Genomic DNA, 27,423 nt, shown 5'->3' with positions numbered 1-27,423 from the left:
AATAGCCAAAGCAGTCTTGAGGGAAAAAAACGGAGCTGGAGGAATCAGACTCCCTGACTTCAGACTATACTACAAAGCTACAGTAATCAAGACAATATGGTGCTGGCACAGAAACAGAAACATAGATCAATGGAACACGATAGAAAGCCCAGAGGTAGACCCACGCACCTATGGTCAACTAATCTATGACAAAGGAGGCAAGGATATACAATGGAGAAAAGACAGTCTCTTCAATAAGTGGTGCTGAGAAAACTGGACAGCTACATGTAAAAGAATGAAATTAGATCACTCCCTAACACAATACACAAAAATAAACTCAAAATGGATTAGAGACCTAAATGTAAGACCAGACACCATAAAACTCTTAGAGGAAAACATAGGAAGAACACTCTTTGACATAAATCACAGCAAGATCTCTTTTGATCCACCTCCTAGAGTAATGGGAATAAAAGCAAAAATAAACAAATGGGATCTAATTAAACTTAAGGGCTTTTGCATAGCCAAAGAAACCATAAACAAGACAAAAAGAAAACCCTCAGAATGGGAGAAAATATTTGCAAATGAAGCACCTGACAAAGGATTAATCTCCAAAATATATAAACAGCTCATGCAGTTCAATATTAAAAAAAACAAACAACCCAATCCAAAAATGGACAGAAGACCTAAATAGACATTTCTCCAAAGAAGACATACAGATGGCCAAGAAGCACATGAAAAGGTGCTCAACAACACTAATTACTAGAGAAGTGCAAATCAAAACTACAATGAGGTATCACCTCACAACAGTTAGAATGTAAATTGATACAGCCACTATGGAGAACAGTATGGAGGTTCCTTAAAAAGCTAAAAATAGAATTATCATATGATCCAGCAATCCCACTACTGGGCATATACCCAGAGAAAACCATAATTCAAAAAGACACATGTACCCCAATGTTCATTGCAAGCACTATTTACAATAGCCAGGTCATGGAAGCAACCTAAATGCCCATCGACAGACCAATGGATAAAGATGTGGTACATGTATACAATGGAATATTAATCAGCCATAAAAAGGAACGAAATTGGGTCATTTGTTGAGACGTGGATGGATCTAGAGATTGTCATACAAAGTGAAGTAAGTCAGAAATAGAAAAACAAATATTGTATATTAACGCATATATGTGGAACCTAGAAAAACGGTACAGATGAACCAGTTTGCAGGGCAGAAATTGAGACACAGATGTAGAGAACAAACGTATGGACACCAAGCGGGGAAAACTGCGGTGGGGTGGGGATGGTGGTGTGATGAACTGGGCGATTGGGATTGACATGTATACACTGATGTGTATAAAATTGATGACTAATAAGAACCTGCTGTATATAAAAAAAAATGTGATCAAATGTATTCTATTGGAAAGAACCAAAAATAGACCATATTTACTGTCTAAATTATATAATAATTTAATGATATTTAGCATCTATTGCAGATGTATTTATTATTGCAGATTGTACTTGCTTTATCAATGTCTTTGCCTTGGTAATCAAATAAAATAAAATCTGAAAAAAAAAAGAAATATGTAGGAACTCACTTTTGTTCTCTAACTTTGTTCCTAGCGTTCTATTTCTGGGTCATAGATTCAGTATCTTCTCTTATCTGACGATATTAACTATGATAATGATTTTTGTTTGCTACCTGCATTATCTTCTTTTAAATTTGTTTTAGTCTTTGTGTTTGACCCTGAAGAATTTCCTCAAAAAAAAAAAAGAGTACAGTCTTTTTTGAGGTGATAAAAATGTTCTCTCAATAAATCTGACTATGGTAATGGTTGCATGTATCCGTGAATATATTAAAAATAATTGAATTATACACTGTAAATGAGTTAAATGTATAGAATGTAAATTATAATTTCAATAAAACCATTTAAAAGATACTGATATTATGGTGAAAATAACTATAGCAGCTAATATTAAAAGTTTACTTGTTAAACATAGTGCTAACTTACAGATCATTTCATCCAGTGTTTGTAACAGCGACCCTGTGAGGTATCAATATCTCCATTTTACACGTAAGGAATTCAAGGCTCAGAGCTTAAAAACTTGAAGGCTACACAGTGGGTAAGTGATAAAGTCAGGTTTTGAACCCAAGTTCATCCGACTTCAAAGGCTCCTGACAGCCTTTTTCTTAAAACAAAGGAAGTCTCATAAAGTTGGTTCTCTCATCCCACAGTGAAGATGAAGACTGGATATGAAGTTAGAAAATTGGGCAGGGTCTAGGTCACCAAGGCGGTATAACAGTTGTCCAGGTGTGATCCATAACTCTTTACCCTCAAACCACCTCTTGAATTCATTCTCTTTCCTCCTTGCTACTATTCTAGTCTAAGATAACCAACTTCGGTGGTAGATTTGCATCAAATGCAATCACTTTAAGTGGACCTAAAGGCTGTATAATTATGTAACTGCTTTACTGCCCATTTCTATACCCTTGTTAACTGTTTAAAACTTGCAGTTAGTTTAGTGATATTAAAGTCCAGTGAAAAATACCCCTGGAATAACTTTCAATGTGTTGATGGGTTAGGTCATAAAATAGTTTCATTTCCCTTTTTTTGGCCAAAACATTTAATTTACTGATCACAAGTTAATTCTTTGACATCTTCTGCATCAGTTCCCTGAAAAACTATGCCACTTCAGAAACCTTAAATATCTGCTACACTTGAAGTTGTCTAGTTATACATATAAAGTTATCTAATCATATATCTGCCTGATTGCTAAAATATTTTCTGCAATATAGAGGAATGTCAAGGGACAGGACAGAACTGATACCAACTGAAAATGTGCAAAGCAGTATTTTGTTTTAATGGACAAGAAAGAAAAAGCGGCAAATTGTACAAGTGGGAAAAAAGATGTAATATGAGGTCATCATTACACTGTATCCCATTCAGAATTAATTACTGTCAAATAAACCTTTCCATGCCATTCTAGCATACTCTTATCCAAATCTTACTTATCCTTTATGGTCATCACAAATGCTTCTAGCTCCAGACGTCTTCAAGTTCTCTGCAGGCAGAATGAACTATACCTGATCTTTCTCTGGGTGCCAAGATGATTTACCTTACCACGGTACATACTGCTATAAATTATTAACATACATAGATGGTACACTGTATCCTCAGTTTCTAGTTCACAACAAACAATCAAAACTCTGCTGTTGTTAACAATTATCTTAAGATTCAACTACTCCACTGATAATCAAAGATAGGCCAATTGCTAAAGGTCCCAGAATAAGTATAATCCATAAATTGTTTAACGACTGGTGTTTCTGTAAAGTTATATAAACACAATTATACATAAAAGCATGTAAAATGCAGAGTTCATTCAGAACTGGCAATTTGTTTGCTTATGATCTATTGTTTTTGAGGGGCAAAAAGTACATTATTAAAAATACATAGCAAATGTCTATATTCACCAAACTGCACTCATTTAAAAAATTAATAACTTGACAATACATTTTTCTTGTCAATTTTATTGTGCTATTTGCTCAAACGAATGAAATGTTTTCTGAATTATGTTTAGATCTTTAAATTACCCATTTAACAAGTTAATTTAAATAAATTTAATACTCGGTAAATGACAAGCAGCTTAAATACAAGTTTGATAATTATTATTAAAAAAATTAATAAAGTGAAAGTCATAGTCAAACTTTCAACAAGGCAATGTAACATTTATCACTAACCTGACTAAAAGGCCGCACTCGTACTGCCGCTTTCACACTGTCAATACTTGGCATAGGCATTTTCATCATTTTCCCATTATTCGTATTGTTATTTGGTAGAAAAATAATGTAGAAAGTACACTGCTTATGATTCACACTGAAATACTGAAAGCTTAGCCAACAAAAGCAGTCTGTTTCTAGACAATCAATTATTAATGGTCCATTCATTACACACTATCGATTACCTGTTATAATTTTACAATACTTATTTATTGATGAATTTTATAGCCCACATCAAGCATCACCACTTAATTGCACACAGTCACATTGCAGAGAACAGTGGTTTTTCTTTTCCTTTTTCCACATTTACTCACACTCTTTACCCATCCTCAGTATTCTGTGCCTGAGGTCCTATGAGAATTTGTCATTTAAAAACCTGAATATTAAGGGATTTCTGCGATTCAGTAGCAAGCTCCTTCACAGCAAGAATATTTATAAAATTTGATCAGACTTCTCATTCTAGGAATATCAGGCACATACAAGGTGCACTGAATAGCCACGAATCAGATGTATTTTACATTTCTTTTCTGACTACTCAAACCCTTTTAAGAAGTTGCTAATGAGCAGTGAACCGGTCAGTCTAACCTGGATAATCAGTCTCTGAATAATTAAGAGACTTTAAGGATAACAGCCTTTAAGCTTGCTGAACAAGAAATGCCAACATTATATTTAACCAATGCATTACTTGGAAAATTACTAATTTGAGGTAGAATGCACAAAATGTTAAACTACAAAAAGGTGGCAAAATTACATGCCCATAATTCAATTTCAACACAGTAACAGCCTTCCCAATTTATGATTAGAAATCTTAATCACAGAAGCAAAGTGCATACATTATAAAACAGCAACTTAAAAAAAAACCAGTTCAATCATCTTCATTTTAAAATTGGTCTAATACTTTTAACCACAGAGAAAGAAAATGGAACCAATACCTACTAGCATATAAAGTCATTATTAAAACAGAAATCCCCTCTCAAAAATCTAACAGACACACAGACTACTGTGAAGTATACACTTTATTTAACATTCCAATAATAAGCCATATTTACATATTATATAAATGTATGAAGTCTTAATATAAAATAGAAAAAACTGCCTGCACTAAAAGAATCACACTCCATATGGAGTTACTTTACTTATTGAAGACATTCTGTTTACAAAAATTTACAATAATTTATATAAATTATTTTCTTCCAAATTAGATGGTTTTTAATAATCCACACAATTCTGATGACTTTACAAATAGGTGTACATTAAAAACTGGAAAAAAATTACAGCATTTTTCTGCGTAGAACTTGCTTTGGAAAAGAAGACAATTTCTTCCTGCTCCTTCCAAGACTTTTTCCTGTTACTTCTACAGTCTTTCTTGGTTTGCTCTTTACTCCATCAACTGGGCTTGCCAAGGGGGAAATCAGCTTAATTTCTACTGGAGGAGGTGACCAACTTTCTTTTTCTGTGTTTCTGAAATAACGATTTAATTTAAGTAACAATAAACATGTTATAATATAAAATGTAATTGGCTTCCCAATATATTGAAAGAAATGTTAGGGATTAGTCTTTTCTAGTGCTTTATTTTATAAAGGAGAAGTGAAATAAAACGTTAGTCAAATAAACTAATCAGAGGCAGAGTTAAGGTTTCACATGATAGAAATTTTCTTTATGATTGGGATACTCAAAACAATTACTGCTGAATTTTCATTTAAATGTTTCATATGTATTAATAAATACTGCTGGGTTACAAGGAGGGGTCAAGTACCAGTAGCCAGTCCATGGAATGAGAGCCCAGCAGGCCCATAATGAGATGTATGAGAAATGGCAATTCTCAAATACCAGCAATTAGCAACTGTGTATATATTTTCATAATACGAAGTTTTCCACATATACACAAAGCCAATTTATATGTAGTGTTATTATAGTCAAAAGCTCTCATTAAATCAGTTTTTAAAGAAAGATAAAATGGATTACTTTGTGCTTTTATGAAATTCAACTTAAGCAAAAATATATCTGAAATGGAGTCATTTCCCCATGGATGAAATTTTAATTGCTAATAGTGAAATAATCACAGGATTTTTAAAAAGTTTTTAATGATTTTTACTGATAGTTATCTATCTTTACTAAGGTGAAACATCCCACTCCCCTCCCCAGCTCATTGTAAAAACAAAGATTCAGTAGGTATTCAACTACCCCCACCCTACTACCCTTCTTTTTTTCTTTTTAATTAATTTTTATTGGAGCATAGTTGCTTTACAATGTTGTGTTAGCTTCTACTGCACAGCAAAATAAATCAGCCATACATATACATATATCCCCTCCATTTAGGACACTACAGTGCATTAAGTAGAGATCCTTATACTATACAGTACGTTGCCATCAGTTGTCTATTTTATACATAGTATCAGTAGTCCATATGTGTCAATCCCCATCTCCCAATTCCTCCCACTCCCCCCTCTTTCCCCTTGGTATCCATACATTTGTTCTCTACGTCTGTGTCTCTATTTCTGCTTGGCAATTGAGGTCATCTATATCATTTTCCTAGATTCCACATACATGTGTTAATATACAATATTTGTTTTTCTCTTTCTGACTTACTTCACTCTGTATGACAGACTCTAGGTCCATCCACCTCACCACAAATAACTCAATTTCATTTCTTTTTATGGCTGAGTAATATTCTGTTGTATATATGTACCACATCTTCTTTATCCATTCCTCTGTTGATGGGCATTTAGGTTGCCTCCATGACTTGGCTATTGTAAATAGTGCTGCAATGAACATTGGGGTGCATGTGTCTTTTTGAATTATGGTTTTCTCTGGGTATATGGCCCAGTAGTGGGATTGTTGGGTCATATGTAGTTCTTTTTTAGTTTTTTAAGGAACCTCCATACCGTTTTCCATAGTGGCTGTATCAATTTATATTCCCACCAACAATGTAAGAGGGTTCCCTTTTCTCCACATCCTCTCCAGCATTTACTGTTTCTAGGTTTTTTGATGACGGCCATTCTGACTGGTGTGAGGTGATACCCTTCTTTAAAAAGGATGAATGAATGGGCTTTCATGCTATATAAGAAAGCCACCTTCTGCAGTGAAATCTAACAATTACACAGAGCCAGTGCATATAAATGCCCCTAAGAATTACCCTTTTCTGATGAGCTTAATTTCTCTTTTTAAGTTAAGAGTCTTCTCTAATTTTAAGAAACAAAACGGAAAAAAATAACAGCATAGAAAAAGTCTTACTTGCTTGCTTGTTTTGTTTTTGCAGTCCTGGTTCTTTTCACTTGTTGCTTTCCCACAGTTTCAACTGATTGAGCATCATCTTCCTATGGGTTAAAAATTTTTAAAGATGAAACTTATATAACTAAACAATTGAAATCTAAACTAAAAAGTTCCATCCTGAGTCAAGGAATATAGCCAAACAGTGCTAAATGAATTTAAACTTAACAAATATCAAATGGACTCCTTATATTTTTTGGTAGAAACCTTGGTCATCTAGGACAGCTCATTATCCCTTGTCCCCACACATTCAGTTATCTCCAAGTCTCATCAATTTTATTCTGGAATGTTTCCATTGTCCCCTGCCCTTTTGTTCTATTGACTCTGTCCAAATCCAGGCTCTCGCAGTATAAGAATTAGGCCACCAGTGACAATTTTTCCTCCCTAGAATTCCCTTTTCACTGAAACTACTTAAAGCATGCACATGGCTATTTGCTAGTTTGTGAACAGCCCCACCCCCTTCCTCATGCATCACCAGGCTTCTGTGCCTTTGCATCTGTTGTCTTCTCCTCCAACTACAGGGTCTACAGGGTTATCTGGGTATAAATGATTCTTATCATGCTGTGAAATAATTATCTGTATTTTTGCCTCTTCAATTAAACTGAACTCCTGAAAAACAAGGAATCTGCCTGAATTATTTTTGTGCCTTTGTCCTTGCATAGTAACTGGCTCACAGCAGATAATTCAAGACACGCTTATGAATTAAGACTGGTAAATATAAGGGTCTCATGCTCACATTCAATCCCTGAACTATTTTTATTTTAGAGTTACATGCAACTAGTCAGCTCTGTAACACTCTCTCTCCAAGTGTGGTCTGTCGATGACACTCCAGGGGGTCAGGGACCTAAATTTTAAATAAATACATCCAGATAATTATGGTGGGACACTACAATTTAAAAACCCTTCCCCTAATAGGTAATTTCAACAGCAGCTGCCAATAATAAACCATGAGTAACATACCAATCTGTCTTAAAGGTAGTATCCCCAAAAGTGCAGAAAAGACAATTTTGGACTTAATAGTATAAATGTCTGCTCTTTTTAAAAGAAGTTTATCTAGGAAGCGTTGCTTAAAAAAATAAAAAGCATGTTTAAATACACATACAAATAAAATCATGCATTTCTTACCAGTTCATCTACAAGTTTGGATGTATTAGATGTGTTTTTCCGCCTGGTCCTTAAAGTAGGAGGTGAGAAGACAAATTGAGAAGATAAATCCGAAACTAATTCTTGCAGCTGCACAGGAGCCTCTATTTTTTTAGCTAAAAAAAGGGTAGAAAGAAAGAAAAAAACACTGTATATTTATGTATATCTATTTTATATATATAGACATATATAAATTCAACTTGCAACAAAAAGCAAGATCTGTGAAGTGCGGTTAAGGGCAATAACGCAAAGCACAATAAAAAGAGGTAGGCATATTTGAAGGTTTGAAATACGGTATGGCAAAATGAAGGTTTGTGGCAAGTCAATCAGTGTCATTTTTCCAAAAGCATTTATTCACTTCATGTCTGTGTGTCACATTTTTGGTAATTCTCCCAGTATTTCAAACTTTTTCATTATTATTATATTTGTTACGGTAATCAGTGATCTTTGATGTTACTATTGCAAAAAGATTAGGCTCGCTTAAAGCTCAGAAGATGGTTAGCATTTTTTAGCAATAAAGAATTTTATAAATAAAGTATGAACATTTTAAAAATACTATTGCACACTTAAAAGACTACAGTATAGTGTAAACATAACTTTTACATGCACTGGGAAACAAAAAAATTTGCATGACCTGCTTTAACGTGGTGGTATTTGCTTTATTATGATAGTAAGGAACCTAATCTGAAAATATCTCCCAGGTATGCCTGCCCTGTGTAACCTGAGCTACTTTGCTTCATAATTCCTGCTTTTCCAGAGGCAAGGTTTTTCTTTTAAAAAGCAATTTTATTTACAAAGAAGAGACTCAAACCCTCTTTCCTTTCAGCTTATTCTGAGCCAGTTGTTCCATGCAAGGGGAACAATAGAAAAGTCCACAGAATAACAGGAAAAAAGCAAACAGAGAAAGTTAACAATACAGAAAAACAGGCTGACAGGAAGATTTTCCATAGACAAATAGAAATGGTTTAATTAAGAATTACTTGAAAGTATGTAATTAAAAATATTTATCACACACTCCATCTCAGATTTTTTTCCCTGTTTTTACTATATAGGGTCTCCATATTAATGGCAGTTAGCAATGTAATTATCGAAGTGGCATGGTGCAGTTGAACCAGTCTGCCAGAAATTAAATCCTAGCTTCTGGATTTATTAGCTGTGGGACAAAAAGCAAGTTACCTAAACCTCTCTGGGCCTCATTATCTATAAAATGAGATTCAAAATGGCACCTTTAAAGTTACTGTGGAGATTAAAGATTAGAATAATGTTAGTATATGGCAAGTGCTTTATGGATGTTTGCATGTTATGTTATAATTTCAAGAATATAATTTATAAATCTTTGGAATAAAATTCCCAAATTATAGTTCAATGATATTTCACTTACTGGGACAATCAAGAGTTCTATAAGTTATCAAATTCTGTAAAGCATGTGATTTATAACAAAAGAAAAAAGAGGGGTGAGGGTCAGAAATAAAAGTCATCTCCGCTCCCAGCTGATAAGTGGCTTAAGTGGCACTGGTGGTAACTCCTTTCTTTTGCAGTTAAGATACAGACAAACAAATCTATGCTCTATGAAAATGGTACACTCTATTTTTCTTTTTCCAGGCTACCAGGAGTAACAGCTTCTTTGGCTTTTCAAAGACCAGCTCATATTTTTCACCTACAGTTCCCCACTGCACCCAAAGGAATAAAGAAGGAAATACAAAAATACACTATCACGTGCAAAAATGTTCAGCCCCACCATTCCTTCCATACGCTTCTATTAGCCAGACAAGACTTTATTATACTTTGAATTCCTTGCGTACTTCGTTCGGTAAGCTTCCTGAGGGTAAGTTTTGGTGGCCAGTGCTACTTAAGGCCTAAGAAGTTCAAAAGTCCTATAGATTCAAACCCAATAATGTATTGGTAAACAGCTTTCTGGGAAGGAAAAAACAACAACAACAACAACAAAAAATGCAACTCTGATTTACAGCATTTGCTTATTTCTGTGCTATAAATGTTCCATGGCTGGCTCACAAAATTCCTGAATATTTAACAATTGGCTCTCACTAGCCAGCAGGAATCGGCTCCAAGACATCACTATTTATTCATTACCTGGGTGATGTGGGTGCTCAGTTGCACTGAATTTCAATTTCCTCATTGTGGAAAGAAGGAATAATAGTACGTGTACTACACTGGGTTATACTGAGAATCAAATGAACTGGTGAATGTATACCCTAGTATAGCCTCAGGTATACAGCAAACCCTTCTTAAATATCTGCAGCTGAGTAATGAAATTTGAGAAAATCTTAATGAAATGTAAAGCTTTACATTCTTTTTAGCTAGTGGTTCTACGATTATCTGTTTCTTTGACATGTTTCAATTAAATAGAGGATGGCCTCCAGCTTTCTAATCATATAATATTTCTGTATCCACTCTTCTCTGTACCTCCCACCCCTCCCTGAGGAGTTTTTTTTTTTTTAATGCAATTTAAATAGGCACAAGGGACAGAAGGTATTGTAAGAGTGTAGAAACTATAATCTGAGGGCAAAATAAGAAAGGAAACAAATGATGGTGTTAATTCCTTTGTTAAAGTAGTGAATACTCAATACTCACAAGAACCCTACGTAGTAGGCATTATTACCAACATTGTAAAGATGAGAAAACAAGATTCAGAAAGGTTAAATGATTTTCTGCTCAGCTAGTAAGTGGCAGAAGTGAGAAATCTCAGTCCCAAATTTCTTATCACCTCTAACCTCATACTAGAAGATGCTTATTGTTAATACCAGAAAGTATGAAGACAATTCAAATACCTGGCAGGAGAATGCTTGAGTGATCTGCGGCACATAAGTGAGATGAAATGTCACATGTGGACTCTATCAATGTGTAAAAAACAAACAAAAAAATACAAAACCACGAACACTCAGGGTTTTGAGGAAAAATGCTCATGAAGTAAGTAGGAGGTGGGGGGAGCAGTATATATATCTATACACATACCGTAGTTTGTTGGGTTTTATAAAAAACAAACTATATATTCAACTAGAAGGATATATAAGAAAATGTGAACAGTGGTTACTGGTCCTCTAGTTGACTAGATTAAATGTTTTTAATTTCTAATTTTCTGTGGCAGGCATATATTATTTTTATTACAGGAAAAAGTTATAGTTAACATGTATACAGATGACGACTATGTAAAGATAACAAATATCAGAATTACTGAGATGTTTGGCTATGTTCTACCAAAAAAACCCCCAAATTTTGCATTAACTATGCTCTAAAAGTCATTAGAAAAGTATAAAAGATTTGTTAATGACATTCTTCTACCACTCACTGTTCTTTTTCATTTTAACTTTTATCTAAAATAGCAGCTTAGTAAAGTCAGCTAAAATCTTACACAATTGGTCATTTCATTTTCCTCCATGCCAAGTATAAGCATAAGCACACTTTCCCAACAGCATGAAGAAACTGGATTATACAGTACTACCAAAATCTCCTATAACTACAGATCATTTTTTGGTCAAATGACCAGTTCTATGGCAAAGGGCCCTTTCCTGGGCTTGTGCTATGTAAATATAACAACTGGACTTCATGAATATACTTAAAGAGGTTTTTACACAGTGAATGTTGAAGACAGAAAATTTCAGTTTGCAGATTTTTAAATGACTTATCTTTCTCTTGGCCTTCCCCAAGTCAGGAAGCAACTATATAGGATGTTCACTAATGCATTTAAAAATGCATGCAACAGTTTAAAAAAAAAGTTTAGTAGAACAACAAAGACACCTACTTTACTTACAAGTCCCTAATCTTTATCAGCACCTTTTTAGACCTTTTTCCTTAACTGTCTCCCTCACTGAATTCCCCTCAAGAAATCTTAATAGCACAGATAATACTGTATATCTGTTTATGTACTTTATGTATATCTCTGCTTTATACATAAAAAACAGTAAGATATTTTTACCCTTTTGGGAGAGACATCACTCCTGTTGAGAAGGTATGAACTATACCAACCAAACAGTACAATCATTAGCTCATTTATCATCAGTGAGGGAGGTTGGGCATGTAGCCTTGCCAGTTCATAGACAATAGGGAATATGGATTTAAATAATTTCTGTATTGTAATCAATAGAATTCTACTGCTGTTTCCCTTCAAAACAATTTGAAGTTGTGGACATCACCTGGGATATGAGACAAAAATGATGGTTCTATCTGGGGAGAAACCAAAATTAAGTCACATGATATAAGGGCAGAATGAAGAGAAATAATACTATTCTAAAAAATTAAACCTATGTCAAGTGAATTATAGGATTTTAAAAGTCATGGTGAAACAGAAATTCTTGAATCTAAAAATAAACTTTAAAATATAAAATATTTAAATTTTACTATCAAAAGGTCAAAATTGTTTTTGTTTTTGTTTTTTGAAGGGGGAGGAATTCCCTGTAACTACAAATCATTTTTAGAAGAAATAATCCATTAGTGCCTTAACACAAAATCTAATCATGTTTGAACCAACAGAATTTTTTTTAAACTGAAGACTTGGAATGACATGAAAATTATGCTTTGAAAAGAAATAAAAGTACCTTTCTCTTTCCTTGGAACCTTTGACACAGGAGGAGAAAATAAAAAAGACTCATTTTTTGGTTCAGAAAGGTCCGGCAACAAGATGGCCTTGCTAGATCTAGTCCTTGTGCTACGGGAAGATTTAGTCAAAGCAACTGTGGCAAGCAATTTTTCTTCTTGGTCATTTGGTTCTTTGTCTGTCATTTCTTCATCTATGCATTTTTCTGATATTGAGCGTAATAAACGTTTTTGGCTTTGGTTTTCAGTCCTTTTTGTAAGCTTCTTCTTAGAGCTCATCGCTGTAACAAGTTCCTCATTTGGCACTAAAACGGATTTTTCTAAAGCTGGTTTTCCAACATCAGTATTTTCACTTTTAGCTGGGGTGCTTCTTGTAGATCTCCTTTGGATGCTGAGACCTTCTCTCTTCTTGAGACTTCTTTCTTCCTTAACAGCCTTAGATTCTACATCTTCAGAGGGATTAATTTTTCTTGGTCTACCACGTTTCCTAGGTGTAGCAGGAGTATCAAATTCTGCTTGAAGAGTCAACTGGGATGAACCAAGTTTGGAATCTTCTATTACATCTGACGCACTAACTTCTTTCTTTTTAACCCTTTTACTACGTTGAATAGGCAGTTGCTCTTCAATGGACTCCCCATCTTGTTTATATCCTGTATTTTTAGAAGTTTCCAAATTAGCACTTCTCAATTTCCTGGTACTTCTGCTAGGACTTGCTACCTCACTGACTTTCAGATCATTTATAACTTCAACACTTTCCTGATTTTCAACAGATTTTTTAATTCGTTTAGGAGTCCTTTTTGTAACAGATGAAAGCTTAACTTCTTTTCTAAAAGAAGTTTCTTCAGTTGCTGGTTCCAACAGCTGAGATGATTTTAACCTTCTTAATTCCCTACCTGGAGTAACCTGTAATTCTGGTTCCACAGAATTAACATTTTCTAAAGTGTCTTGATTAATTTCTTTTTTTCTCCTTCCTCTCCTAGGAGTAATAGAATTTTGAGGTATTTGCTGGTTATGAGATATTCCTTTATCATCAGAACAGGCACTTTCAAAAGCCCCCGAAATTTCTTTTGTTTTCCTAGTTTTCTTTGTAACGCAAAGTCCCAGCATCTCAGGAGTAGCAACATCTGCTGACTCTTCCTGTTGTGCCGATTTGACATTCAGGTTTTGGACACGTCCTCTGTTGCGAGTTCTGGAGGAAATCATGTCATTAACCTCGCTGACATTTATAGTCACCGTACTTGTTTCCTGAATAGTCTTAAATGTAGATTTGGCTAACTTGGTGGAACACATTACCTTTTGGCTTATTAAAGGTATGTTTTCTTGAATGGACTGTTCCATTGTATCTGAAGTAATTTCTTTACTTCTTGTGTCTTTAATTACATCTAATAAATTTTCTGCGATTGCTACTTTAATTGGTTCAGGCACATATGGTAATGTCTCTACCCTTTCGGACTCCTGATCACTAGTTATGCCAGATGGCAAATTTGCAACATGTCCGTGATTATCATTTTCCCCACTGTATACATGTTTTTCCTCAGTGGCTGAATTAGCTGCTTTAGCTAGCACATTAGATGCTGCAGAATCACCTGTCTCTACTTCTCCTTCTTCACCTTCCAAAATCAAGGTAAAGTTGCTCTGTGGCACAAAAAGTTCCCCATCTACTTCAGCAATGTCACACTCAGCAGAGTCTTTGTTATCAGGTAAGTCACAAAACTGTTGCTCAATGGTATCAAAATTGTATCGAAGCCTAAGAGCTCCTGAGGGATACAACTCACTAAATGAAAGATTCCTAGCCTCTTGTCCTGAATCTTGAACTTCAAGCTTTTCATGTTCAATTACCTAAAATGAATTAAAGATAAGAGACTGTTAATGTATACATTTATTTTAACCTAAAGCATAAATTTTTTTCATGACCACCTCTCCCTTGGTGTATGAATTGTTAAACATAAACTACATTTGATATGGCATATACTTATGGGTTTACTTTATAAAATATCCATTTAAGCAATCAGACTTTCTCACTCAGTCAAAATAACTAGATAGAAAAATACTGAGATTCTGAATGGAATTAAAAGTAGAATTCTACATTTCTCTGGCTAAAAAAGACAGTCTTAACAAAACCTTAAAAATTATTATGATGCTAACAGTTGTGATAATTAAGGACTTATTCTATTCTCACCCAAGGAAAGAAAAATTAACCGGAGAAAAAGAAACAACCCCCAAACTGTGTTTTAATGATAATCCCCAAATTACCTAACTAACCACACTTTTTCTAAACAGCATGATCCCCATAAGGTTGAAGAAGAATTCACCTACATAAGCTCCCTTGGGCTAGACTCAATCCTCTTCCCTTTGCTGGGGCTGCATAAACCATGAAATTCCTAAGGCTTTCAAGTTCAGTACCTCTCTTGCAAGGGTTTGGTGGAAGAAGGAATGCTCCTTGCATTTACCTTTTGGTAAGGGAAGGGGAGAAAAAGGAGGAGGCAGAAAGTAACAGAGAGATCTCCTGACCAAGAAGGTAGAACATTACCACCCACCTAAACAATGACATTTTCCCACTCCCCAAACATTCAGTGAAATGAAAGACTGGAAATACCCAGAAATGAGGATTCCCATTTACACCATGCCCACAAATTGTGTTAGCTTCCCAGCTGAAGGAACAGGGACTTTATCCATCTAACTCACAGTGAGAATACTCATGAAACTGAATATGGATAACCATGACATTTCTATGAGTTAAACCTCCCAAATATTATACAATCACATCTCTATAAATAATTAGAAGAGGTGATTTTTCTTCATCTTAAATTCATGTATCATATAAAAGTTGCCTGTTGATAATAAAAGAGATTTGGTGGAATTTTAGGAAATGTAAGTCATAAAAATACCAAAAAACCCCCCCCACACAAAAAAGCTCCCACCTTTCTGGAGCGTCTAAGAAGTTAAACCCCAGCCAGCAGAACAGCATTTTCCCACAAGTATGAATGGGGGGGTGGGGGGGTGGGAAAGAATCCTATTTAACTGTACTCAATTATTCTCAAATATACGCTCTGGATACTTTCGATGTCATACATGTCTCTATGATAACCAATATCTGTTTTCTTATGGCTAAAAGAACTTTCATTTGAACCGGATACTGAGCAAAAATTAAATTATTAAAATTGTGACTTCTTTAACACAGCCTTTTGGTTTTCATGAAAAACAATTCTTACTTAAAGGATGTGCTCTGTAATTCCACAATATATTTATATACTTTTTTGAACACAGTTTTATAAAGAGGTTTTCATATAGCAGTCAAATAAATGAATACATTAGATTTGAACTATGGTTTGAAACCTAACTAAACCAAAACTGAAAGACTGACAAAGAAATAAAAAATTATTTTTTTTACATGAATTTCTTGAGTATCAGGAGAATCATCAGAAATTGGAGGCTTTTCTTCTGGTAAGTCAACACTTGCTTTTAGTACATCAACTTCTATTTCATGATCTTCTTTTAAGTTCAGTGCTGTTTCCTGGTCAAGCCTATGCTCAGAGATAATAGGGCCTTCAGAGATAACAAGCCCAGAGCTTCCACTATCACCAAGAACATCAGCCATAGCTGAAAGAAAAATGAGAGTTAATCTTCCATATTTTAAGCTAAAAACAAAAAAAGATATATACACAACTGGGGAAGCAAACAGAAGGGAAAAGGTTGCATTGCACTTAATGTTTCCTTGAAAAACTGTCATAGTGCCAAAAAATTTCTAACATCTTAAAAGAGGAAAAGCCTATGAGGATTTATATATCACTCCTGTTTCATCAGTATCCAATCACTCAGTTTAAACAATACATATTTGCTTTCCACAAAAATAAAACACAGAAGATAAATTTTACATTTAAAAATGACAACTTTGGTTTTTCTCAACCAGAATATAATTCTTGCCCTTACTGTGAAACTTCAATATGATGATAAACTGCTCTGAGGAGCTCAGATGTGTTTGTTCCTTATTAATCTGAAAATTATGTTCACCACGTGACTACTAGACAACCAGCTATACTTGTTGAGCCATTATAGAATTACATGAGGGACATGCAATCTGGGCTTTGATCTGGCTGTGAAAAGGACTAGATATTTCCCTTTTGGCAGAAAGCATCCAAATGGCCACATACTCTACCACTTAAATAAACTGGGTGGGGGGGGGATCATAAAGAAAAATTTCTCCTTATCTTTCACCTTCCTCTTTAAACAACCTTTATTGGCGAAAACAATAAAATATTAAAAATCTGTGCACACTCCTTGACCCAGCAAGGCCATGTTTAGGAGTCTGCTCAAAAGAAACACTGACACAGACTGTGCAAAGATGCATACCCAATAATATTCACTGCAGAAATGAGATAGCAAAACAAACAAAAATGGTCATCAGCTCAAACTGTTCACCAATCAGCAATTAGTTAAGCATACCACAGAACATCCATACTATGAAATACTATTATAGCCACTAAAAAGAACAGAATTAATCTGTATTAATGACATGGGAAAATATCTTAAATAGTTGCTTTTGATTATAATAAATTTAATTGTTAATAATTTATAATAGCTAACATTTATTGAGCTTTTATTAACAGTCAAAGCTATTAAATTTTATAGACAAAGAAACAGAGGTATAGCTCATAGTCTTATACATAGTAAGTGCAGAACAGGGTTATGAACCCAAGCAGTCTGTTTAAATCCTTGGTATTCTCTATCTACCGCACTTACCTCCTCTTTCAACATATTGGGAAAAAATGCACAGGAAAAAAACTCAGGGAAAAGACACTTTCTTAATAATAGATTCTTAAACTGGGTAACCGGGTTATGGGGATTTTTACTTTATATGTGAGACTATGATTTCCTGATTATTTTACAGTAAATATATATTACATTCTTAATGGGTGGGGGTGGGGGGGGAGAACAGGTCTGCTCAGGCTTGTCCTAAGCCCTATTCATAATGTGACAGGCAGAAGGATAGAATGGTTAAGAGCATGAGCTCTAGAGTCAGACAGTGTCAACACCATATGTGAAATGCTTAGACAAGTTCTAGGCACAGGCATTCAAGGTGTCTGCTTTCCCTAAAGCCAACTGTGAGTTCAAGGAGGAAAATATATCTTCCTCATCTCTGTATAGTCAGGGTCTAACTGAGAGGAGGCACTCAAAAAAAACAAAACAAAACAAATTCCATGTATCTGTTCATTTTCCCTGGAGCAAATTCAGTCATTTGAGATTATTTTCTAATAATAATAAGCCAATCTTGGCTATATGTTACCACAAACACAGAATAAATACGGAAGTTTCCCTGTATATATAACTGAATCTCAGAAGATCAAAAAGCAGGTGTGCAGTCTGGCTGGGGACTGGTAATTTACTTTGCTCTTCTTTAAATATGTCCACAAAAAGCATTCTAAAACTTCCACTATGAGAACCACAGAATGTTTTATAAGCAACCCACTGTTTGGTAGCTGACACACCTCCTTAGAATTCTATTTTTAGCTGGGGAAACAACTGGAGAATAACTGAGATAACAAAGTCTGGATTATTATCCAGATTCTTTTGTCCTAAGAATAGAACACTCTTTAGATACAACACTAAAATGAAATAATTCTAACGTCAAAATAATACATACATTTATTGTTACCTGCTCTAAATGCAGAAGTACAGCTTTCAACAGATACTAGTCCTTCGTCTAAAACAGGTACCTTGGACTTCGGGGTGAGGATTTTCCTTTAGAAATAGAAACATATACTTTAGTGTGTAAGAAGATTCCATCTGCTCTAACCTGCTTTACCCAATTCTTACTTTTCATTTTGTTCATGAAAACTGAGGTTCAGAGAAAATACCATGCAACTTCATCCAGAATAATACTAAATAATTTACAAGTGAATTTAGAAACAAGTAATGCTGTATTTGTTTTTCCTATTTTCTAATTTTTTTTTGTCGAATACAATGGCATGACCTTAAACTACAAATAAAATGATTTTAAAATGCTGCTCAGTATAAATTACACTTAGGATAAATTTTAATTATCTGTGGCCACATTCTTCAAATAAATCTATCAAATATTATGGACATTTCCCCCATATACTCAGTAGAATCAGATTCAATATTTTAATGCTAACTGGAAAGCACATGATAAATGACTCAAAATCGGAGACCAGTGTGACCTGCATTAATCACTTGATAAGTGTTCTGGAAAGATGTTGACAGTGGTCCCTTTCTATTCTGAGCTGGCCTTTCCCTAAAGCCAACTAAAGCATGCTGATTTTTTAAACTGGACAAACAAACTGTAAAGTAAATTCAAGAAAAAGTGTGTATTTGGAATATACACACATTTATTTGTAGGTATATTTGTAAGACTTACCTCAATCACAATATTTATAGTAAGGATAACTAAGAACCCATAACCAAATAAGTTTACATTTAAAAAGGAACTAGCTTGCCAAGGATGGTGAATATTCACCTAGATTGTTACTGATGACCACAAAGTTTCTGGTCAAGTGAATGCTCTTTTGATTTGCCATTGTTGTAATTATCCATCAAACCCATTACAATAAATATTAGTTTTCATTAAAATTTTAAAAACCTTAGAATTAAACAACAAAACAATCTTGATAATCCTTTTGTACTGTTTCTCCCTCTTTTTCCATGAAAGCCTGGCAAAGATCACAGTTAATCAGGATTTCTCGTCTCAGAAGTGAAGCATCTGATTGAGTTCAATGTATGAGAGGTGACTATTATGATACTGATTTTTGTGGGTGGTTTGTGAAGTCACTCTCAAGACTTATAAAGTAATGAACCATTTACAACGCCTTAAATTATCACATTTTATGTGGGCTAATCTCAGTAAATTACCCTTACTACTTCTTGATAACTGAAGCTGCAACTTTTTTGGTATTCTCTACAACAGCGGTCAACCTTTTTGGCATCAGGGACCAGTTTTGTGGAAGACAATTCTTCCATGGATGAGGGGGGATGGTTCAAGCGAGCGATGGGGAGTGACAAGATGAAGCTTCACTTGCTCGCCCGCCACTCACCGCCTGCTGTGCAGCCCGGTTCCTAACCGGTACCGGTCCACAGCCGGTCTGCAGCCCGGGGGCTGGAGACCCCTGCTCTGCAACAGTGTTACTCAAAGTGCTGATATACAATGTGTCCAGTCTTGCAATGAGATAAGGAGTTTATGCCAGAAGGTCAATCAATCAATTACTTCACTGATTAGCTCAGCTGACTTTCAAAAAAGGCTACTGATACATATTCTAACAGAAGATGCTATCTTGCTGTGGACCATAAACTGGGAACTGGCATCAATCTTATTAGACCGCACTTTAAGTAGCACTGCCATACATCATCTAGTACACTGGCTAAATGTGTTAAGTGCTAAATGAAACGGAATAATTGGGAGCATAACAGTTCAAGCAGTCACTGAAAAACAAAAACTGCTAGAGTCTTGTATCAATCAAATGGCAGGGAACACTACTGCCTCTGAACCATCTCCCTTATGCTCTGCCTTGGTGCTACAGGATACATACCTGATCATCCTGAAACCACTGAAAATGGGAGAGCATGGAGGGATGCGTGGCTGTGAATGACACTTTTGGTTTTCAACAAAAATAGAATCACCAAAGAATATTAAAGAGTTCTGCCTCAATTTATCATGTCTCTATATATTTAGGAAACATCTGGTATCATTCTCAGATTTCATAATAACTACGAAATAACACACAGTTGTACAAATGAACTTCTTTCATAACAGAAAACATTACCAAAATGGAAATGCCAAAGATCAAAATAAGAGATAATCTATGCATAGAACAAATATCAATATTTACTGCTTCACAGTTTCATTAAACCTTACTAATATTTGAAATTTTCTCTATAAACTTACCCTTCACAGACTGATGGTACACAAAGAGAAGCTTCAACTCCTTGAATGGGGCTTAAGGTATTTAATTCTGAAAGTACTCCCTCTGCAACTAAGAGATCCTTTGTTTCTGCATCTTCTAAAGTGCCTATAAATCACACAGTTAAGAACATTCATAATTATTTATGCTAAATGTTTAGCGATTACTCACGGTCTTGGCCTATTACTTTTTAATAAGTTGTTGGGTCTGCTTTTTGTACTTTTAGATTTACTCCACTGGCAGCAGACTGCAAGTTCCTTCTAATTCTCTGAGCCTAGGCCAAGAGACCCCCTCCCAACCCCCTCTCTTTCATCTACCACTCACACTTTTGGCTTAACAGGCACTGTTACAAGTGTTTTACATTTAACAACTCTCTTAATCCTCAACAGGAGGTAGTACTATTACTCCCATTTTACAGATGAGAAAACAGAAGCATATGGTTACACTGCTTATCCCAGATCACAAACCTAGTAACTGCTGAGCTAGTAAGATTCAAATCTAGCCTATTTCACTCTAAAGTTTGTGCTATATAATCTCCCCCACAAAAACAATAAAAATTTCTATTTGAGACTGTCTAATCATTTTAGGACTAATCAATGAAGACACTGCCATGAACATCCTTGTCGAACATTTACCATTCAAATATTTTAGTGGAACACAGCACATCAAAATAAACCTTAGTTCAGCTTAGGCAGAACGTATTTTTCCAAAGAAACCACTAAGACACAATTTTTATATAAGTATTGGGTTTTACATATTTAAAATTAAGAATTACCTTTAAATCTATGCAGGGGTAAGAAACATAAAAATAGAATAACTTTTCTGATTCACCAATTCTAAGCCAAATCTCTCCCCTTCCTGGTGTTCTACTGGTCCCTTATATGTTCCCCATGTAGCATTTATCAAACTGCATGGTACGTGCTTGTTTGATATATATAATCCACTACGTGCAAAATTACTTGTGGGCAGGTGCTATGTCTACTTATTACTTTATCACATAACACCTAGCACACACAAAGCCGGAGCCCACCTGTTGCACATAAATTAGGGGCTCAAAATTTTTTTGACAAATGAATATAAAGACAATAAATTCATGGGTCTTTGGACATTACTTTTCAGTTTCCAGTGATTATTTTGGAGGTAGGGATGGAGAGTAGAATGAACTTCCTGTTTTCTGAGCAGCTTTCTAGAAAGTTGAGGCTGCTGTATGGATAAGTTAATCTAGTCTGTAAAAGTAGTATTATTATTTCTCATAGCTATAGGAAGACCTTAAGTCACACTGATACCTGACATTCCTTCCTTAACCATTACTGTTCTTTTCCAAATTTCATTTCCAAATGAAAAAAGAACACACATTAAGTTCTCCTCTCCTCAAATCTCATACCTACTTATAATGAATGTAACAATATAAGTAAGCCATATTTCTAAGTGGAAAGAATTAAGATATGTGCATTATGTCTAGAACCTACTGTTCTGTGATCATATAATTATTTAACCCCGATGGTTTTTTTTTTGTTTATTTTTGTTTTTTTTGTTTTTTTTTTTTTGTGGTATGCGGGCCTCCCTCTGCTGCAGCCTCTCCTGTTGCGGAGGACAGGCTCCGGACGCGCAGGCTCAGCGGCCATGGCTCACGGGCCCAGCTGCTCCACGGCATGTGGGATCCTCCCAGACCGGGGCGCGAACCCAATTCCCCTGCATCGGCAGGCGGACGCGCAACTGCTGCGCCACCAGGGAAGCCCCCGATGTTTTTCTTATAACAGAAAAACCTCTATTACAAATTTTACTGAAGAGTATCAATGGCCATTTTGAATATTTGGGATGAGTTCTTACCCATTTGTTTCTCCAGGTCTGGAGGAGTTACTTCCGATTCAAATGTATCTTTATCACTGTTCTCAGTCTGTTCAGTTAAATTAGTAATTTGTTCAGTGGAAGAGCGTGTCACTGGCTTAGAGGCCATGAAAATACCTTCAAAGTCTTCTGGTGATGGAGCATCCTGATACTCCAAGGTAGTCTGGTCTGATCTGGTTGAAGTATTGCTATTTTCTATGCTCACATCCAGTTGCTCCAAACTTTGTGAAGTTGTATCCTGTGACCTCACATTCATTTCTTGATGGTCCTTTTCAGGGCAATTCAGGGGAAAAGATGTTCCCTTATCTTTATTCTTCAGCCATTCAGTTTCTGCTGGAACTGCACATTTATGGAAAGGTGCAGTAATAAACGCTTTTGTTTTGCTGTCATCTGCAGCCTGTTAAGTTGTTAAGTAAAGGTATGGAGAAAAATAATTTTACTAGTAAAAATCAGTCACGTCTAAGCTATCCACCCCAATCATACCCACCCTTTCCACGTTCCGTTTTTCTCCAAATTCTTCTCTCCATCAAAATTCACTTATTCTAAATCCATTCTCTTCAGATTGCTGATTAAAAGTTAATGACTGTTAATGGTTCTCTAACTGGTAATAGATCACTATTCCCAAAAGACTAAAACACAGAATAGGCAAGACGCCCAATAGGCACCAATGAGTTCCTATTAACCTACAGTGGAGCTCTGAAGACATACCCTCCCTAAACAGACAACGAACTAGGAACTTATAAGAGAAGCAGTACAATACGGGTTACAAAACAAAGAAATTTAAAAAAACGAAACAAAACAATTCTAGTCCCATTTCTACCACCAAATAGCTATCTGGTTGTAGATAATTTGACTTGGTGCTTCTAGCCCTATTTTCTTCACCTGTAAGTGATGGGTTTGGTTTAGCCAAGGCCCTAAAGTTGCCTTCTGAACTAATGTCTTCTGATTTTATGACTACCTGCAAGACTGTATATAAAAATCTATAGTGATATTACATAAATCAATTTATCTAACTTTTTACTTATAAGAGCTAATATATTCTTATTAAATCCTTTTGTTCCAACTATTATCAAACTTACTCCAGCAGTCCATTTTGTGGTTATGCCTTCTTCCATGAATGAAATTCTAGTTTCTTTAAGTCGTAAAGGAGGAGTAAGAGACCTTCCAGGTGACAAAGAGGGAGACGCTAAAGGTGTTGTTCGAAGACCAGACCTTAGGATGGACTGAGGAGTGAACTCGGCAAATCCAGGGGAAGTAACTGACATAGCCAAAGTCTTAGCTTTCTATGACAAAGAGCAAATGGAATTCACCATTAGTGTTTGTAAAAGGCATCTACATAAGGACAGACAGGGCCAAGCGAGTCACAATGGTGGCTATATTCTCATCTCCAATAAAAATATCAATAAAAAGTTGTTACATTACTGGAAATACAAAATTCTACTCAGGGCTTTCTATATATAAGGCTATAAAAATAAAACAAAGCTGCATCCATAATCATTCTAAAGACCTTGGTTATTCCCAGGTTTAAGTTCAACTTAATAAAGTGCTGAGATAAGATAAATTATTTAACTATTGCTTAGAAAACTTTAGTTAGGTGAAAGAGATGATAGTGTGTGATGAACAAAACCTAGTTTAATTATAGCAAGCTAATCTAAGTTAGACTGACTTTTAAGAATGTTTTAGAAAAAATATAACTCCATCACACGACTCCAATAGTAATTGAATTACTTATAAAAATTCTGACAGTTTACTACAATGAATACAAATAATTAGCATAGGAACTAGTTACTAGAAATATTGATAATTCCTTCACTTAACCTCTCTAAAGGACTAGTAAACAGATTATTGAATCCTATTAGATTATTAAATTCCATTAGATCTGTTACAAGATTATATTGATTTTTTTTCCTAGATTCATTTTGGTACCAAGTACAAAATTATTCCCTCATTTAATTTCATTTGAACTTATTAGCCCTAGAGAATAAAATGTGAATGTTTTTCTATAGAAGAAAAAAAGTTAGATATACTGGATATTAAATGCCAGGAACTTAATAATCTTAGCAAGCTTCTTTTCAACTTCTTTTAATAACTATTTTAGGTCTAGCATTTATTAAAGTATCTTTTATCCAACCTGAAAAATAAGAATTCCCTGGCTTCACTTTACATGCTGGATATCCAGAAACAATTAAGAAACAACAACAACAAAAAAAGAAAGCTTCTGGGTCTGAATCCCGAACACTGGACAATGAGCTTGTGGATAACATACGTGAAAACATTTTGACAATGGGAGGGTAAAAGTCCACTGTTACCCGTCATCACAAGTTTAGTTTTGTGGTTTCTCAGCTAATAATTTATCAGAGAGGGTGAAGGAAAAAGCAATTCCCTACTGATAGTAGGAAAGAGTAACAGTTTATAATTTTATTGAAGGAGCCAGAATTTTAAAATAAATTTTTTCTAAAAATATTAAGAATGAAAAAGCATTTGATAAAGGAAAGAAATAATGGCAAAATGCTATCAGAAACTGAATTTAAAAAAAAAAAAAAGCAAACCCAAGAATATGAAAGCATTTTTCAAAGGAAAAAGGCCTATTTATAATAACCACATAGGCTTGCATTACTTTCAGAGCAATATAACTGTTAACCTTGAACATAGTGCCAGTTAACCACAAAAGGTAAATTTAATAGTCTGTTTCTGGAAATATAAAAATACAGTAAGCATTGTGGAAACATATCCACAGAAAAGAAAAAAGGAAAATAAAGGCTTAAAGCCCCTTATTACCCAAAGATATCAATTATAAACAGCTTATTTCTCTCTGCTACTTGAAAAGTAAGAACTTCCTAGCTTCACTAGGAATGCTAGACATGTTAATACTTACCTTAACTACAAGAGGAGTTTCAAGTAAATGTAATTCTGAAGCCCTGGAAGCACTGTGATGTGATCCTCTTGATTGTGAATTTACTGGCAATGAGGTGGATGCCAGGGACAAAGGAGATCTTGTGGGGCTTTGCTGAATAAATCCCAAACACTGAGAAGGCTGGGGGACAGGATGAACAACCAAATCCAGCAGTCTGTAATCACAGCATACATATAAATAGAAAAATCCTGGTAACATACTTGAGTTATACTGAAGAAACAAAAGAATTAGTATCCCATTTAATTACACAGACTTCTATATTCACTGGTAAATAGAACCATATGAAAATATAAATTCAGACAAGTATATTACTGTAATGCCACCCTTAGTTCCAGAAAACAAAATTAATTCAGTAGCAAAAAAGAGAATTATGAATTCTAGATAACAATTTGGTCATCTCTCCACAACCCTGAAAAGGAGTTCTAGCCCTCCTCCCTCCCTTTTACCAATATTTACTGAGCCCCTACTATGTGCCAGGCATTATTTTCAAATGAAGATGAACTGCTAATGATTTAAATACTCAAGAAGACAAGGCAATGTTTCCCTAGCAATCCATTTGGTACAATTCACTTTCACAACATAAAAATTCCTTTCACCCACATGTGAGGTACATAATGAATACTGGTTTATTTACCTTTATGGTTCTGATCACAATAAAGACTAGACTTACCAACCAAAAAAAAAGTTAATTTTCTCAAATTAATGATGTTAGTGGCAAAAGAGAATCCCAGGATTCTACTAAATGGCTTTCTATAGTGTCCTGGACATTTTTATCATATCAAATGATAGGAGAGAGAGCCTTAACACTTTTATTATCGCTCCTTTCTTGAACTCCAGATCTATTAAAATACAAAGGAACTGAGAAAAAGTGACTTGTGGGAAAAATATCGAAACTACTGGTAGGAAAACAGAATGCCAGTGATAATGACATCCATTTGAAGCAATCTTCTTACCATCTCCTGAGGGTAATTAAAGGAAAAGAACCTCAATCTAATAAAATCTAATCCAAGAAAGGGAAAATCCTTTCACAATTTGAAAATATATCCATTATGTACACTACAAACAGCTTTGGCCCTAATTGCTTTTAAGTTATTAACTTATTCTGAGTACTTTATTCTTAGTATCATAGATTCAGATAACTTTATTCCCATAAAATTGTCATTCTGTCATTGATAAAATGTAAACAATCAAAAATTTCCAAAAATTATGGTCATATTATTAAAGAGAAAGAATCATTACATTGAGACACTTGTTTGTTTTCTGCTACTGATGATTATGAACATTTCTCAACTCTCCAATGTTCTTAAATAAAATAAACAAAATCACAATTTCATGTTGGATGCAAAATTTCAATTTAACTATTTACTTTTCTAATACCACAGGTTACGAAATAACATATTATTGCATCTGAAGCCACTTAAGACATTTTAGTAGGCTCTGTTACCCAGGAACAAGCTTTAAGAAGCCAACCAAGATTAGTTGGGATTTATAAAATAAGCTTTATTCATGGGTCAATCAACAATGAGATCAAAGAAAGCAAGTTAACAGTTTATTTTGCTCATAATTTTAATAAAACAAAGTTTGCTTCTTTTCTCTAGGCAGTCTGAAATCATTAAGCAAAAATTCTAAGCAATCAGCTGATGCAAAATTTCTTAAAATTACTATAATACTGCCCAAATAATTTATTTACAGCAAGCATTAAAAACTCATTCAAGAATTTAAAACAATATTTATAAAAATTTTAAAGAAAATTTTAAAATTACAGTGTAATTATTAAGTGTATCACCTCACACTGGTCAGAATGGCTATCATCAAAAAATCTACAAATAATAGGGCTTCCCTGGTGGTGCAGTGGTTGACAGTCTGCCTGCCGATGCAGGGGACATGGGTTCGTGCCCCGGTCCGGTAAGATCCCACATGCCATGGAGCAGCTGGGCCCATGAGCCATGGCCCCTGAGCCTGTGCATCCGGAGCCTGTGCTCCACAACGGGAGAGGCCACAGCAGTGAGAGGCCCGCATACCGCAAAAAAAAA

At 34.9% G+C, this 27,423-nt stretch overlaps 2 protein-coding genes across 6 annotated transcripts in view; both read right to left on the bottom strand.

Moving 5' to 3' along the window:
- The window catches only part of LOC102984258 (kinesin-like protein KIF28P), an 85,135-nt gene extending 81,354 nt beyond the window's left edge, over positions 1-3,781 (bottom strand). Inside the window, 1 exon segment of the mRNA XM_028488120.2 lies at positions 3,713-3,781. Within this exon segment, the coding sequence (XP_028343921.1) occupies positions 3,713-3,781 (69 nt within the window).
- Positions 2,844-27,423, bottom strand: part of AHCTF1 (AT-hook containing transcription factor 1) — an 83,221-nt gene continuing 58,641 nt past the window's right edge. For 3 of the 5 annotated variants that reach the window (XM_024130672.3, XM_024130677.3, XM_024130676.3), the window contains 10 exons: positions 25,352-25,544; positions 23,556-23,759; positions 22,459-22,873; positions 20,613-20,736; positions 18,357-18,454; positions 16,107-16,315; positions 12,718-14,554; positions 8,147-8,280; positions 6,986-7,068; positions 2,844-5,212 (listed from right to left, as the gene is read on the bottom strand). In XM_024130672.3, the coding sequence (XP_023986440.1) occupies positions 5,023-5,212; positions 6,986-7,068; positions 8,147-8,280; positions 12,718-14,554; positions 16,107-16,315; positions 18,357-18,454; positions 20,613-20,736; positions 22,459-22,873; positions 23,556-23,759; positions 25,352-25,544 (3,487 nt within the window). In that variant the 3' untranslated portion in view covers positions 2,844-5,022. The remainder of the gene's footprint in view (positions 5,213-6,985; positions 7,069-8,146; positions 8,281-12,717; positions 14,555-16,106; positions 16,316-18,356; positions 18,455-20,612; positions 20,737-22,458; positions 22,874-23,555; positions 23,760-25,351; positions 25,545-27,423) is intronic. The other 2 variants (XM_024130675.3, XM_024130678.3) reach the window with 2 other exon arrangements.

This window comes from Physeter macrocephalus, chromosome 4 (assembly GCF_002837175.3).
Source record: "Physeter macrocephalus isolate SW-GA chromosome 4, ASM283717v5, whole genome shotgun sequence".
In the NCBI taxonomy this organism is placed as follows: Eukaryota; Metazoa; Chordata; class Mammalia; order Artiodactyla; family Physeteridae; genus Physeter; species Physeter macrocephalus.
The sequence above is the reverse complement of the archived record's forward strand: the minus strand, read 5'-3'. Positions and strand labels throughout refer to the sequence as shown.